Source organism: Arabidopsis lyrata (genome assembly GCF_000004255.2).
Source record: "Arabidopsis lyrata subsp. lyrata unplaced genomic scaffold ARALYscaffold_1, whole genome shotgun sequence".
NCBI lineage: Eukaryota > Viridiplantae > Streptophyta > Magnoliopsida > Brassicales > Brassicaceae > Arabidopsis > Arabidopsis lyrata.
This window is the reverse complement of record NW_003302555.1, coordinates 27,633,166-27,650,392: the sequence shown is the minus strand read 5'-3', so window position 1 is coordinate 27,650,392 and position 17,227 is coordinate 27,633,166. Positions and strand designations below refer to the sequence as shown.

General features: G+C 37.2%; 1 protein-coding gene across 3 annotated transcripts; it reads left to right on the top strand.

Annotated features, from left to right (window-relative positions):
- Nucleotides 1-10,601: 10,601 nt before the first annotated feature.
- On the top strand, nucleotides 10,602-16,083 carry LOC9330411 (myrosinase-binding protein 2). 3 transcript variants are annotated; one of them, XM_021012401.1, is made up of 7 exons: nucleotides 10,602-10,670; nucleotides 11,574-11,791; nucleotides 11,878-12,339; nucleotides 12,436-13,020; nucleotides 13,110-14,021; nucleotides 14,260-14,541; nucleotides 14,933-16,083. In XM_021012401.1, the coding sequence occupies exons 2-7, from the start codon at nucleotides 11,603-11,605 to the stop codon at nucleotides 15,863-15,865; spliced, it is 3,363 nt and encodes a 1,120-aa protein (XP_020868060.1). In that variant the 5' UTR covers nucleotides 10,602-10,670; nucleotides 11,574-11,602; the 3' UTR covers nucleotides 15,866-16,083. The 3 variants fall into 3 exon arrangements, with proteins under 3 accessions (XP_020868060.1, XP_020868061.1, XP_020868058.1); XM_021012402.1 differs by having other exon boundaries at nucleotides 10,612-10,717; nucleotides 14,272-14,541; XM_021012399.1 differs by having other exon boundaries at nucleotides 10,612-10,717.
- Nucleotides 16,084-17,227: the final 1,144 nt, after the last annotated feature.

Sequence of the window (17,227 nt, the reverse complement as noted above, 5' to 3'; positions counted from 1 at the left end):
TTGAGCCACTAAATATTAGCCCTTTTTGACCAAGCCCATAACGTGTTCGATACCCCCTTTGTGAGAATACACGCCACTGCTAATGAATGTTAAAAGGTTAAGTTATCTGATTCTGAAAATTCTTTTAGATTTCGGGACTTAATTTTGTTGCTACGGTTATGGCGAAGTACAGTCTAGTACGGTTTGATGAGTTGTGTGATAGTGGTTTGCAGGCAATTGATAGAACATGATCCCGAAGAAAATGTGAGTTCTCGTGTTTTCAAACCTCTTCTCTTGATAAGGATTTCTGCTTTCCTTGAGGACAAGCAAAGATTTAAGTCGGGGGGAGTTTGATGTGTTGCGTTTTTAACGGTTTCGAGTCTTGGTTTAGTCCATGTTTTGAGTCATCTATCGTGTCAAAGTCCGTCTTTTGCGTCTTTTCGGTTGTGTCTTGAGTCCTTTGCAGGTTATAGGTGCTCGAGCTGGATTCGGAGCATCTTGTGCATAATTGAGCCTATTCGGAGCTAAAACAATGGAGAAACGGTACAAGAGATCACCAGGAGCTGGGGATAAATCGATCCAAGGCGTGGATCGATCGATCCCAATTGTGACGATGAAGCCAAAAGTTCCAGTAGCTCGAGATCGATCGATCCAACCCTCATCCGTCCAAGACCAATTGATTCAGCATATCTGGATCGATCGATCCACCCATGGGATCGATCGATCCGAGCCTCGACGTCCCGAGACGGTTTTCCTAAACCGGGTTTTGTCTTCCTTTTTTTGTACTTGGGTATAAAAACCCCAGAGACCTAATTTTCTTTGGGACGTTTTCTTTCTGCAATTTTTCTAAGACTTTTCTCTTGTAAGCAACCTTGGGATTCTAGAGATTCATCCTCTTTGACAATTTGGAGAAGATTTCTAAACCCTATTTCTTATTTTCATTGAGTTACCGAGGTCTTTAGCTCCCGGTTCTAGTCCATACAACCCCATAAGGTGAAAGGTAATATCAAAACCCTAAAGCTAAAGAACCAACAATTGAACTTGAAAGTTAAGCAAAGAGAAACCCTAAACCAGAAATTATTCTCGGTTAACTCCTAAACCCGAATATCAATTCGGTTCATCGGTTAAACCGATTATCAAACCGGTTCCAAAATAATAACCGGATCTCAATCTGGGTAAACCGGTTCAAACTGGTTATTCTAAACCGGAAATCAATTCGGCCCAAACCGGAATCTAATATTCCGGTCCAACTTTAAACCATTAAACCGAACTTATGTTCCGTATCCTTAAAATTTACGATTCCCGAGAAAGTTTCCTAAAATAGAAACTTTCCTCAAATAGCAAATGACCCGGAATGAAAACTTTCCTCATTTAGAAAGTTTCCCAAATTAGAAACTTTCCTCATTTAGAAGGTTTCCTCAAATAGAAACTTTCCTCATTTAGAAAGTTTTCCTCAAATAGAAACTTTCCTCATTTAGAAAGTTTCCCAAATTAGAAACTTTCCTCATTTAGGAAGTTTTCCTCAAATAGAAACTTTCCTTATTTAGAAAGTTTCCCTCAAATAGAAACTTTCCTCATTTAGAAGGTTTCCTCAAATAGAAATTTTCCTCATTTAGAAAGTTTCTCAAATTAGAAACTTTCCTCATTTAGAAGGTTTCCTAAAATAGAAACTTTCCTCAAATAGCAAATGACCCGGAATGAAAACTTTCCTCATTTAGAAATTTTCCCAAATTAGAAACTTTCCTCATTTAGAAGGTTTCCTCAAATAGAAATTTTCCTCATTTAGGAAGTTTTCCTCAAATAGAAACTTTCCTTATTTAGAAAGTTTCCCTCAAATAGAAACTTTCCTCATTTAGAAGGTTTCTTCAAATAGAAATTTTCCTCATTTAGAAGGTTTCCTCAAATAGAAACTTTCCTCATTTAGAAAGTTTTTCTCAAATATAAACTTTCCTCATTTAGAAAGTTTCCCAAATTAGAAACTTTCCTCAAATATAAAGTTTCCTAAAATCGAAAATTTTATTACATTCATATAACTATTATGAAATCAATTTCATGTTTTTCAGATGTCAAACATTCAGAAAGTTGAGTTCGAGGCCCTCAAGGTCTCCGGTGAAAACTATCTCGAATGGGCCCTGGACACCAAGATTTTCCTCAACTCAAAGGGACTGGGTGAGTGTATCAAAGCGGATAACACCGCATCTGATAAAGACCGGTCCCAGGCGATATTTCATATCCGCCATCATTTGGCCGCGAGCCTCAAACAGCAATATCTCACTCTTGAGAACCCACTCGAACTTTGGGTGGCCCTGAAAAAACGGTATGATCACCAGAAAACGGTGCTCTTGCCACAAGCCAAGTTTGACTGGAAGGAACTCCGGTTCCAAGATTACAAATCTGTGCATGACTACAACTCCGAACTCTTTCGGATAGTTTCAATCATGAAACTATGTGGTGAAGAGGTGTCTGATAATGATCTCCTCGAGAAAACATTATCCACCTTCCATACCCAAAACATTGTGCTTCAGCAGCAATATCGTGCAATGAAACATACATTGTACGAAGATTTGTTATCTTGTTTGCTCTTGGCCGAGAAAAACAACGAGCTGTTAATGAGGAACAGTGCCCAGAGGCCCTCGGGATCGGCTCCAGTACCAGTTTCCCGCAAAGAATCCTACAATGTCCAGCGAGACAGATCCTCAGATCGTGGCAATGGACGTAGGAATGGACGTGGAAAGCGTGGACGCAGAAATGGACGTGGCAACCGACATAACCTCGGTTATGGTTCCGGTAAGGGCCGTGGTATCTCTTAACCAAATCGCTCTGCCCACCCAACCAATCAGTCTGCCTGCACCAGATCTGGAATGTTCAATCACTGGACAAAGAACTGTCGTACTCCCATCATAACGACACCACCACCGAGCCGACCGATCCCATGGACTACGAGATCTCAGATCTCCTCGATTGATTCTATCATCTGAACACTTGCCCATGTGTTGTTATCAAACGGCACACATCTGAACATTCCAGATGCATTATACTCACCCATCTTAAAAAGAAACCTTTTTAAGTTTTAAAGATATCAGACTTAATGGTTTTCACATAGAAACCCAGGGTGAAGGGAACAAAGAATCCCTACTGATCACTAAGATCACACTTGGCCATAAACAAGTCCTCGAGACTATATCCGCATTATCTACTGGCCTTTACTATGCTAAGGTCAGTATGATTGAGGCTAATAATGCTCTCAAAGCCCGGTTCCAAGACTACACTATTTGGCACGACCGGCTTGGTCATCCCGGTACAACCATGATGCGGAAATTAATCCAAAGTTCTCAAGGACACACCCTTCGAGAAAACCGAGTCTTCCCTCAGCACCTCATGTGCACAGCTTGCTCCCAAGGGAAGTTGATCACTCGGCCTTCACCAGTAAAAGTGTCCAAAGAGACATTGCATTTTCTGGAAAGAATCCAAGGAGATATCTGTGGTCCCATTCACCCACCTTCTGGGACATTCCGGTACTTCATGGTACTAATAGATGCTTCGACCCGTTGGTCGTATGTATGCCTGTTGTCTTCTCGGAACCAAGCTTTTGCTAGGTTGTTGGCTCAAATCATCAGATTACGAGCCCACTTTCCAGACTTCCCACTAAAGACTATACGTCTTGATAATGCTGGTGAATTCACTTCCCAAGCGTTTAATGATTACTGTATGGCCATGGGGATGACCGTTGAACATCCTGTGGCACATGTCCATACTCAGAATGGACTTGCTGAATCATTCATTAAACGAATCCAATGGATTGCTCGACCATTACTCATGAGGTCGAAACTCCCGGTCTCAGCTTGGGGACATGCAGTATTACATGCTGCTGAACTAATACGCATTCGACCATCTAGTGAGCATAGATATTCCCCATCCCAATTATTACAAGGTCATGAGCCAGACATCTCCCATCTCAAAACATTTGGGTGCTCAGTCTATGTACCCATTGCTCCACCACATAGAACCAAAATGGGACCTCAAAGGAGGATGGGAATATATGTTGGTTTTGATTCTCCCACCATCACCAAATATCTCGAGCCGACCACTGGAGACCTATTTAAGGCCAGATATGCGGATTGCCAATTTAATGAATCGGTATATCCAACATTGGGTGGAGAGAAACACAAGCTGGTCAAAGAGCTATCATGGAATCAAACATCCTTAAATTGGCAAGATCCTCGGACTCTAGAATGTGATTCGGATATCCAAAAGATTATACACTATCAAAAGCTAGCTAATCAATTGCCAGATTCCTTTGCTGACCCGAACAAAGTAACCAAATCGTACATACCAGCTTGTAATGCACCAGTACGAATCACTGTTCCAACGGGACAAGTTCAAGTTGCTACAGAGTCTGCATCACGAAATAAACGTGGCAGACCTCTAGGTTCCAAAGACAAGAATCCACGGAAATCAAAGAAAGGTGCAATAGTTGAAACCGGGATTCCCAATATAACAGACATAGCGCGCGCTGAGACTCACTCTAATGAACCACCAGAAGAGGTTCGGGACGCCGAATCTCTAGGTTCTGACGAGATTGATAACGATGAGATCTCTATCAATTATAACATGTCTGGAACCCAATGGAACAGAAAAGAAGTCGACTTAAATGCACTCTTTGCATACAAAGTAGCACTTGATATTGCGAACACGCAAGAGGATCTAGAACCCACGTCTATCACAGAGTGCACTCATAGAACAGACTGGCTAAAATGGAAAGAAGCCATAAACGTGGAGTTGAAGAGTCTCAAACTCAGGAATGTGTTTGGTCCGATCATCCGGACACCATTCAATGTCAAACCAGTGGGCCATAAATGGGTCTTTGTGCGTAAAAGAAACGAACTCGGTGAAGTCGTTCGTTATAAAGCACGGCTTGTAGCACAAGGATTCTCACAGAGACCCGGAATCGATTATGAGGAGACTTATTCTCCGGTGGTGGATGCAACTACTTTTCGATTCCTCATAAGTCTGGCCATAAGAGAAAATCTAGATTTGCGGTTAATGGATGTTGTCACCGCATATCTCTATGGGCCCCTCGACAATGAAATATACATGAGATTACCAGATGGCATAGAGCTTAAAGATAAGCATGCATCTCGAGATCAATACTGCATCAGGCTGAACAAATCCTTGTATGGACTGAAACAAAGTGGACGTATGTGGTATAACCGGTTAAGTGAATATCTCATCAGAGAAGGCTACAAAAACGATCCCATCAGTCCATGCATTTTCATCAAGAAATACTCAAACAAAGGATTTGTAATCATAGCAGTTTACGTGGATGATCTAAACATCCTCGGAACATCTGGTGAAATCTCCCAAACAGTCGACAGCTTGAAAGAAGAATTCGAAATGAAAGACCTAGGTAAAACTAAATTCTGTTTGGGTTTACAACTTGAGTACGTTAAAGGAGGAATCCTTGTGCATCAAGCGGCTTACATTGAAAAAGTACTCAAGCGATTCAATATGGACCAGGCCCACCCATTGAACAGCCCAATGGTTGTCCGGAGCCTAGGATTGGACAGTGATCCATTTGGTCCCAAGAAGGACGATGAAGAAATTCTCGGTCCAGAAAAGCCATACCTCAGTGCTGTAGGAGCGTTAATGTACTTGGCTAGTCACACTAGACCAGACATTTGTTTTGCCGTGAACCTCCTAGCTCGCTTCAGCTCATGTCCAACTCAGAGGCACTGGAATGGTATCAAACACCTCCTAAGATACCTTCAAGGTACTAAAGACTTAGGACTGTTTTACACTAACCACAACAAGGATGGACTAGTTGGTTTTGCTGATGCAGGTTATCAATCAGATCCGCACAATGCCAAGTCTCAAACTGGTTATGTGTTCACGCATGGAGGAACAGATATCTCTTGGAGATCGATAAAGCAGACAATCACTACCACTTCATCAAACCATGCAGAACTTTTGGCCATTCACGAAGCCAGCAGAGAATGTGTTTGGCTACGATCCATGACTCAGCACATCCGATCAGATTGTGGTATGAAAGAAGATAAGGAGCCCACGGTTATGTTTGAAGACAACGCGGCTTGCATTGCTCAACTCAAGGAAGGTTATATCAAAGGAGATCGGACGAAGCACATCCTACCGAAATTCTTCTCAACCTCGGATTGGCAGACGATCAGCGTTCAACAGGTCCGATCATGCGATAACTCCGCCGACCTTTTCACCAAATCATTGCCCGCTTCAACACTCCGGAAGCTCATCCAACAAATAGGAATGCGTAGACTTAGAGATCTACGGTGATGCTCTAATCAGGGGGAGTAATGCGTGTTGTACTCTTTTTCCTTCACCATGGTTTTTCCCACTGGGTTTTCCTGGTAAGGTTTTAATGAGGCAACATTCCCCAGCGTATTATCGAGATCCCGATTGACCATCAGGTCCGGTTACTCCGTCCAAGGGGGAGTGTTATAATACATCATATTGGACTTATAACCGGGCCCAATAAGCCCATCAGGGTTATTCATTATGTACTCTAAAACCCTAGGTTTATATGCCTATATATATGTATCATTATTCATGGAATGGAATAAGATAACAATAAGTTTCACAACAAAACCGATATTTAACTTTGTTTAAATGTATAACAATAAACCCTAATCCCTATTTTATAAACCCAAACCAATATGTTAGTTTGTTTAAATGTATAAAAATATATCTTAACATAAACCCTAAACCTTAACGCTAAAAGAGTATGTTTTAGGATGTCAATGTGTAGTTTATCTATGTCGGATGTGTCCATGTGGATGTGACCATTGACAAATATGCTAACTTTTATCATGAGAATTTTGTAACTTTTTTAAATGTATCTCTAAACCTTATCTCCTACCTTATAAACCTAAACCGATATGTAACTTCGTTTAAATTGATGTGAGTCAAATTAGACCTAAGACTATTCTCTCAAATAAGAGATCAATTGCAGTACTTTAGGGTCGAATTCCACAAAGCTCTCGTGTTCACACAATAAATTAGCAGGTTTTGAACTAAGCTAAACATGAAATTAAATAAATTAAAAGACAAGAAAGCAATTAGATCGAGTTTTAAATCAGATGAGAAAAACGTCAGGCTTAGAGATTTCTCAGGAAATAAATAAATAGTAGATCTAGCAAATTAATTAGGATTATTAACAAACCGATCTAGAACTCAAATCACTAATGTATAGCTAACCACCTTCTCGAATGCGTTGACTAACTAATCTAATATCCGGTAATTCCATCTTCTCGAATTCGAATTCCTAGATCTAAACTAGCATTAAAAACAGGTTTGATATGTTCACAAATATTCCTACACCATATCTCGTATGAATCTAGAAATCTCAGCCCACCTAAGATAGTTCCAGTAATAGATGACCTCTCGAATCTACCTATTATCCTAAAATCAAATTTTATGTGATCAAGCTAGAATTAGCATTGAGAACAACCTAACATAAAGAATTCTATAGATTAATTCTAACAGGTTATCGATCTACTAATTCATCTAAATCCCTAATGAGAATTTCTAAACCTAACAGGCAAAATACTCAGACATGGGGATTGAAACAAACAACATGATTGAATAGAATTGCATTAAGAGAAATTAAGAAGAGATTAGAGTTTAGAAAGATCTTCTCTGGAGGACCTATCTCCAATTATCTCCCAAATGGTTCAAGCTCCCAAAAATACAATAGAATAAAGCTTAAGAGATCTCAGATCTCCGAGAAGTCTTTAAAACAAAACCCTAAAAAACTCATTATATGTTCTTAAAAACGTGCAGGGACTTCTTTGGAAATAGGAAAAAGTTCTGGGGCGATTCTACAAATCTTCATAACTTCAAAAAGACTCGAAATTGCATTGTCGTCAGATATTGGTGTCGCCGACATTAGGGGTGGTGTCGATCGACACTTACACGAATTTTGGTCTCCGGATTGCTCTTGCAGCATAATATCTCGGTTTTACTCCAGAATGATCCATAATCTCTATATTGGTCCTGAACATACATAAACCTGAAAAATACTAGAAAAGACTCTAAAAATAACAAACTCTAAAAACAATACATATATCATGGCTAAAAACGGTAAAATCCATGATATATCATAAATGAATAACACTAAACCCTAACCCCTACTTTATAAATCCAAACAAATGTGTAACTTCATTTGAATGTATATTTCTAAAGCCTAACATGAGAGTAGAAAAAATTAAACAGGGCTATACCAAATAGCAAAATATTAACATGGTACATATGGAACTAATCATTTAACAGTCAAACAAAATTATGTGAGTAACGATCTTAGAAGTAAAAACATATACTACCTAGTCAACTTAAACCAACAATGTGTGTAGATACTCCGTCCACATGGACTTGACCAACAATTGAGTCGTTAAGATCAAGGAATTTTTTTTTGTGTAAGAAACTATAGCACGATGTGGAGAAAGAAAATAAACTGAACAATGGTGAACTAAATATTATGTTCATAAAAATATGTCTAGTTGGATGAGCTTGCATGTATGGTTATTTACAAAAACATAGTTAATATGTCCAAATACTCAGGTACATTGTATATAAATGCTTTGAATATATTAAGTTTAAGCATGTGTTCACTTTTGGATGGTCAGATAAATAAATAAATATATCTAATAGTAAAAATATGAACAATAGACATTTGATCAGAGTTTAGCACATGTATAGTCCACCGAGAAACCTTATCCTTATTAATCCATGTGATCAGAGTTTAGCGGATATGCTTGGATGATCGATAGTAATATTTGTGTAATAGGTTTGATACGAGCAATAAAACGATTGGTTTCTGTTCTAGTATTTGTGGACATGATCTGTTGGATGGAATTGATCTGGATATAAATGTTTGGGATATGTTAATGAATCTAATTGCATTCATTAATTTTGTGTTGACCACTAGATTCTTAAAATTTAAAAAGTAAATAAATGTTTTAAATTGATAGAGGTGTTTATTTAATTACAAACGAACAATTAGACGAAGAAATTGGATGATGATGTGACATTAGTAGTGATTATCTAATAGTTTGATAAATTAGGTATATATATAGTTTTTTATATGATTAGATACAAATAAATATTTATATACGAAATAACAGTTGATCATCCATATAATAACAAACAAATGTTTAAAGAGAAATAGATAATATGAAATATAATTATTTATCTAAAATATAGTAAAATGGATCATAAAATATAGTTAGATTGAAATCATAATTTATTGTATAAAGAAAAATAGACAATATATGTGATATTAAATAATTTAAGTGATTGAGAAACAAAAAAAAAAAGAGAATGGGAGAAAAAAAAGAGAGAGAGAGAGAGAGAGACGGAGTAGCGACGATAAAAGAAGAAGAAAAAGAAGAGTATACTTCTTCCGTTTCATATATAAGTCGTTTTAGGTAAAAGAACGCCGATTAAGAATATTTACTTTTTAAAAGTTCAACTAGTCATAAAAGAGACTGCATAATATAAGTAATCACAAAATATTAAAGTAATATATAATTTGCATTGAAACTCGAAAACGACTTATATTGTGAAACAAAAAACTTTATCCAAAATGTCTTATATTATGTAACGGAGGGAGTATATAACTATAATTGAAAGACATAAGAGTTGGTTTTGTTGAAGGGTAAAATAAACTTTACATACACAGAAAATTTGACTAAAGTAAAGTTTCCTTTTTGAATGACAAGTTAAAAAAGTGTGCTAAAGAATAAATATCTTATGATTAAAATGGTGAAGATTGTCAATAAATAGAATGACCCAATATCATTCTCACTGATAGCTAGCTCTTCTCAAACAAAGGTCTCTCTCTTCTCGGCAAAACGGCCAAAATCAACCCTAACTATTTTCATACGGTCTTTTTCAACTCAAACTCTGACCCCCTGTACTTATCAACCCGAACCTACATAAATTTCAAATAAAATAATAAACCTGAACTATATAATTGTTAGCCAATTTCAACATATACCTGTTATTATATAATGTAATAAATATGAATTATCTAACCTTTAGCCAATTGATAAAAGGAATGATTCATACACAAAAGAACAGATAATTACGACTTAGCAATTCTAATCGACATTAACAAATACAAAAAAAAAAAAATATGTTGAAATTGGCTAACAATTATAATAGTTCAGGTTTGTTATTTGAAATTTATGTGGGTTCGGGTTGATAAATACAGAGGATTAGAGTTGGGATTGGAAAAAGTCACATGAAAATAGTTTAGGTTGATTTTGGCCGTTTTCTCTTCTCTTCTCAGACACAATTATCCCTTTTTTTTTCCTCCATTCTATATTCACATTCTTTTGTCGACATTCTCTATTCACATAATACTAATTTTATGTGGTTTTGCCCTTGTTTGGTTATGATGCATCAACTATTTTATTTTTCTTAATGGTTAGCAACTTAGCATTTCTCCTTTATTTTTCTTAATGGTTTATTGGCTTAAAATTTTGTTAGTTGGACCATGTGGGAAGCATTTCTCTCACGTTTAAAAGGAATGTAACCGTTTTCAAGAATTATAACTCCTTTCATTGTCACAAAGAATATAAAGACTTTGTCTAGGTGAGGTTTTCACTTTCCCATTATATAAGAAATAATAACGATCTCCTATCACTATCCACAATCTCGTAAGTTACTCTCATTCATCAATTCTCATCGTATTCTCTTTACTCAGGTTACTATTTCTCACTTCTTTTTTGGTTTTACTCTCTCTTTCGAGTTTTCTTGAGTATTGATCGGCGAAAACGGCGTAATTTGATTATTTTGTGGTTCCTCTCTAAGTAGTGACTACTGCTAGATTTCAAGAACTTATAAACAACAAATTATTATTTTAATTTTGTATTCGTTTCTTAACAATAGCTTTAAGCTAGACTTTTTTCTTTCTCTAACGTCAAACTGATTAGTTTTTTAGGAAATTGCCGAAGAAAGAAATCATAGTGTAATACCTCATATATTGCTTTTGGAACATTAAGATGATATAGACTTCATCTTATTTTCTCTCTTGTGCTTTGTTTATTGGGTTTCAAGTTTCGACTTGTTTAACTTTATTGACTAAGATATTTGTCACAGACTAAAGAATATTATTATTAATTATAAAATATGTCCTATAATTTTCAGATTTAAAATATGCCCTATAATTTTCAGATTTCAGACTAAAGAATTTAATGTGCATGTCTTTATGTTATTGTACATGTTTCTCCTATACTTTTGTCAAAATCCAGATTTTTTTCTGATTAATTCCTCTCGTTAAGTATGTAACTATAATTCTATCAAAGACTAAAAAGGAGACCAATTGATATTGTCTTGAAAAAGTAATTCCGAAGTAATGGAACCTGCGAAATAATTAAGATTCGATAGAAAAGGTAATTATCTAGGTTAATAACGTTTTTTCACACTTGTGATAAGTAATAAAACATAGTTTGTGTAATTGTGTTGCATCCTCTTTCTCTGTTTTTCATATGAAGAAACCATTGGGTTCGTTGTTTCTTGGTTCTTAGTGTGTTTCTGAAAATAATGTTTCCATCTTTCAGGTTTTCTCTAAAATTAAGAGATAGAAAAAATGTCGGAAAAGGTGGGAGCGATGGGTGGTAACAATGGAGGAGCATTCGACGATGGTGTTTTTGATGGTGTGAAAAAAGTAATAGTTGGAAAGGACTTCAGGAAGGTAACTTATATCAAGATCGAATACGAAAAGGACGGAAGATTCGAAATTCGTGAACACGGGACGAATCATGGGGAACTAAAAGAGGTAATGAAAAAACCATGACTTTGTTATTATTGTCAAACCCTTAAAAGCTAATCATTTGTTTGTTTTTGATGGAAAATGTAATCCAGTTTTCAGTGGATTATCCGAATGAATATATCACAGCCGTTGGTGGAAGCTACGATACTGTTTTCGGTTATGGATCAGAATTGATCAAATCATTACTCTTCAAAACCTCTTATGGAAGAACCTCTCCGATACTTGGTCATACGACATTATTAGGGAATCCAGCTGGGAAAGAATTCATGCTCGAGAGCAAAAATGGAGGAAAGCTTCTTGGTTTCCATGGTCGTTCTGGTGAAGCTCTTGATGCCATTGGACCTCACTTCTTCGCTGTGAATTCTCCTCTCAAGCACTTTAAACTGCAGGGTGGGAACGGAGGGAGTGCTTGGGACGATGGTGCTTTTGATGGTGTTAGAAAAGTGCTTGTTGGACGAAATGGTAAGTTTGTGAGTTATGTGAGGTTTGAGTATGCGAAAGGCGAAAGAATGGTACCACATGCTCATGGGAAGAGACAAGAAGCTCCACAAGAGGTATCTTCATAGAAATATTTGTGTAGTTTCTTGTTTACTAAGATATTCTTATTATTGTTCTCTTTTGATATGAGAAACGTTTAAATTTGGTTGCAGTTTGTGGTGGATTATCCTAATGAACATATTACATCGGTCGAGGGAACAATAGATGGTTACCTTTCTTCGCTTACATTTAAGACATCAAAAGGAAGAGTCTCCCCTGCTTTAGGGAATGTGGTTGGTAATAAATTTGTGTTCAAAGAAACAGGTTTTAAACTTGTTGGGTTTTGTGGTCGGTCTGGTGATGCTATTGATGCTCTTGGTGCACATTTTGCCCCTCTTCCCGTTCCGGCTCCAGCTCCAGTTCCAGCTCCAGCTCCAGCTCCAGCTCCCGCTCCAGCTCCAGCTCCAGATCATGCTCCTGTTCCTGCTCCAGTTTCCAGTGTAACCACTGGCGGGACAGGATCTAACACTGGAGGAAGCGGATTGGACACGGGTTCTGGTGGACTCCAAAAGATGGAAACACAGGGAGGTGATGGAGGCAATCAATGGGACGATGGATCAGATCACGAAGGTGTGATGAAGATATATGTTGCAGCTGGTGGTCTAGGAATTGAGAACATCAAGTTCGATTATGTTAAGAACGGAGAGATAAAGGAAGGAACTTTCCACGGTGTTAAAGCTAGAGCTATCATTTCTACGGTTTGTGCTGCTGTTTTTCTTCTCTTAAATTCTTGTTTTACAATTTCTGATTTCAGACTACAACATTTCAATCTTGGTTTATTCTACAGATCGTGATAGGTCATCCCGAGGAATATCTCGTTTCTGTAGAGGGTTGGTATGACTCTTCTAATATCATTCAAGGAATCAAGTTTCAAACCAACAATACTACTTCTGATTTCATTGGATATGAATTTTCTGGAGATGGTACACAATTTTCACTTCAAGTTAAGGACAAGAAGATCATCGGTTTCCATGGTTTCGCCGACTCGCACCTTAATTCTCTTGGGGCTTATTTCGTTCAAGTCTCATCCTCTTCTTCCTCCCTGACTCCTCCTCCTAACAGAGTTGAAGCTCAAGGAGGAAATGGTGGAAAAACATTTGATGATGGTGCTTTCGATGATGTAAGAAAGGTTTATGTTGGTCAAGGCGATTCCGGGGTAGCTTATATCAAGTTCGAATACGAAAAAAATGGCAAAAGAGAAACATGCGAGCACGGAAAACAGACACTGTTAGGAACAGAGGAATTTGAGGTTGATTCGGATGACTACATCACATCAGTTGAATTTTACTATGAGAAAATCTTTGGCCTACCAACAGATATCATAACATCTCTTATCTTCAAAACATTCAAAAGCAAAACCTCTCAGCCTTTTGGAATGGTTTCCGGAAACAAATCTATACTCGAAGGAGGCAAAATCGTCGGGTTTCATGGACAAGCAAGCAATGTTCTCCATTCTCTAGGAGTATATATATATCCCTCGACGACATCTTCTACTCCCGTAACTCCTTCCTTTAAACTTCCAGCAAAAGGCGGAAACGGAGGAGTTTCTTGGGACGATGGTGTTCATGATAACGTGAGGAAGGTTTATGTAGGACAAGGTGATTCTGGTGTTGCTTTTGTCAAGTTTGAGTACTATAAAGGATCGGAATTGCTTGGCGGAGATGGTCACGGGAAAATGTCATTGCTCGGAACAGAGGAGGTAATTAATTACATAATTTTTTTTCTTGCTTCGAGTCAACGGACTCTACTCCTATAAGATCTAACTTATATATGACGAAAACTTTTTGGATAAGAGTAGTAATAGATATATTACCAATTTGGATTAGGATTTTAAATTCTAACATATGAAGGTACTGGTCGGATAATTATCTAAAGTATTGGAACTATCCAAAATGCATATATAGGCCTAGGTTTATATATTTCTTATGAATTGATAGTTGTTTTGGCAGTTTGTGATCCATCCAGATGATTACATAACATCTGTGAAAGTTTACTACGAGAAACTCTTTGGCTTGAAGGTAGAAATCATAACGGCTCTTATATTCAAGACATTCAAGGGTATAACCTCTCAGCCGTTTGGAATCACGTCAGGTGATTTCTTCTTGCTCGAAGGCGGAAAGATCACCGGTTTTCATGGGAGTTCGGGCGACGTTCTTCATTCCATTGGAGCTTACATGTCTCTTTCGTCTACTCCGATGTTGCGTGGAAAGTGGATCCAGGTACTTAGTACGTAGGACTCAATATTCGGTTATATGGATCGATTTCGTCCGCATGTATGTTCTTGGAATATTCAGTATGGACCTTAAAAAAAAAATTCTTCATTTTAATTTTGGTTTGCTTTGAAGAAAAAACCTGATTTAGAAATACAGATAATAATTAATGTTATTTGGTATGCTTGTCGTACACTAAGTTAGGTTATGGTTAGATTTTGCTACAAAACATTGGTACATATCGAATTAAAGATAAATTTTCAATTTGATTTTGGTTCCAAATTTTAGTTCGGGTCATATTTGTAGAACTAGTGCGTAAAAATAGTTTTAGTCCTTGTGAAAGTTATTATTGTGCTACTGGAATTTATATTATGAAATATGTGGTGACTATTATTGTTAGGTGGAGCAAAAATCAAATGAACCTGGACCAAGATGTTCTCATGCTATAGCCATGGTTGGAGAAAAAATGTATTCCTTTGGAGGAGAGCTAACGCCTAATTTCCACATCGATCAACATCTCTACGTCTTCGACTTCAAGACTCATAACACATGGTCACTTGCTCCTCCAAACGGTGATGTTCCGGACCTCCCTTGCTTAGGTGTTTGCATGGTAGCCATCGGCACTAAACTCTACGTCTTTGGTGGCCGGGATGGCCACCGTAATTACAACGGTTTCTACTCTTACGACACGGTTAAAAGCGAGTGGAAACTCATAACGCACGTCAATAAAGGACCTGCACCACGTAGCTTCCATGCGATGGCTGCTGATGCGGAAAATGTTTATGTCTTTGGTGGAGTAAGTACTACGGCACGTCTCAATACATTGCATGCTTATAACATCGTTAGTGAAAAGTGGATTGAGTTTACCAATCCAGGAGAGTCTTGCAAAGCGAGAGGAGGACCAGGGCTTGCAGTTGTTCAAGGAAAGATTTGGGTTGTTTACGGATTTTCTGGGGACGAAATGGATGATGTTCATTGCTATGATCCGGTTGAAAGTAAATGGACTAAAGTGGAAACAAGCGGCGAAAAGCCATGGGGGAGGAGCGTGTTTTCGATAGCGGTTGTTGGGAAATATATAATTATATCTGGAGGTGAGATTGATATGGACCCAAAGGCTCATTTGGGACCAGGGATATTGATCGGTGGAGCTTTCGTGTTGGACACGGAGAATTTGATGTGGGAGAAACTCGAGGAAGGTCATAGTCCGCGTGGATGGTGTGCGTCCACAACTGCGTCCATAGAGGGAAAGAAAGGTTTGTTGATGTATGGAGGGAAGTCTCCTACCAATGGTCGTTATGATGACATATTTTTCTATGGAGTAGACTCTGCTTAAGAACGGTCAGTGTTGGTGAGTTTGTGAGTCTTCGTAAGTGTGGTATGTTGCATCAAGGGAGGGATTTGGTTTGTAAGACTCAAAAAGTTATAATACTCTTCCTTGGTTTATCTACGTTTTGTGTGTTTTAGTTTTACTGAAATAGTAATTGAATCAATAAGTGTAGAACCGGGTTTTAAAAAATAAGTGTGTAATCAAGTAATGTTTGTTGTGGCATATAACGTATCACGTTACAAAAATAGATAAGAACATATTTATTGAAATATATAACTCGTTATTTCACAAAATATTACATTTATAGCGATTTGTAGTACGTGGTAACTATAGCTGTCGATATATAAAAATATGTAAAGTTAGGTAGACTACAATCAACTTATTTATTTGTGAAAAAAAATGTGCAGTTTTTTTCTAAGTGACAGTTTTGAATTATAGAATAACATAATGTCTACTCTAAATAACGCTTCAATTAATTTTTTTTTAAAAAGGTATATAATAATAAAAAAATTATTTACCTAAACATTTTTTTGTAAACTGATTTATCTAATTTACTCTTCCAATATGGTTATCTACCTAATTGATCAATCTGACTACAACTAAAATATTGATTAAGATTAAAATAATTGAGATTTATTTTTACTAAAAAGGATAGACTTTTTTTTTTTTGACATTTTTGGATCGACAAGGCCCGATTCATAGCCAATTCCTACCATACGGGATAACGTGACTTATTGGAGTCGAACTCCGGTAGGAAAGGCGAAACCAAGTGAACTTAACCACTTGACTAAAAATATATTGCCATATGGAAAGTTTGATTGGATATTTTGTCATATTTGTTTGGTATAACAAATTCATGGCGTTTTCTTTGTTGCACAACGTGGAATGCATTTCTCCTGCGTTTTATTACAAATGTAACCGTTTTCGATCATTACAACTCCTATCATTGTCACAAACAGTTACAATTTTTTTTTTAACTGAAAGAGTTAATTTTTATTTTATTTTTCAAAACAAAACAGTAAACTTATTTGAGAAAAAATTGTAAACGCCAGAAAATGTTTGTGACAAATTTTTTTTTTTTTTTTTTTTTGCAAATACTTGTTTTCATTCATTCAAATAAATCCAAGTACAAAGGAAAGGAAGGATTCAACGATCCCAAAGTTTAAAACATAACAAAGAAAGACATTCCCCAATGCCACAAAAGGATAGCTAAAGATCGACGTAGATTCCATGAGAGCTTTGAGGCAAAGGCTAAAGAGCGTTTTGACACATGTGAGATCACGGTTAGTCGAAGAATCTTCCACGAACAAATCGATGGATGACATGATAGTCACTGTCAAAAGACTAGGTGACGTTGATGAATAAATC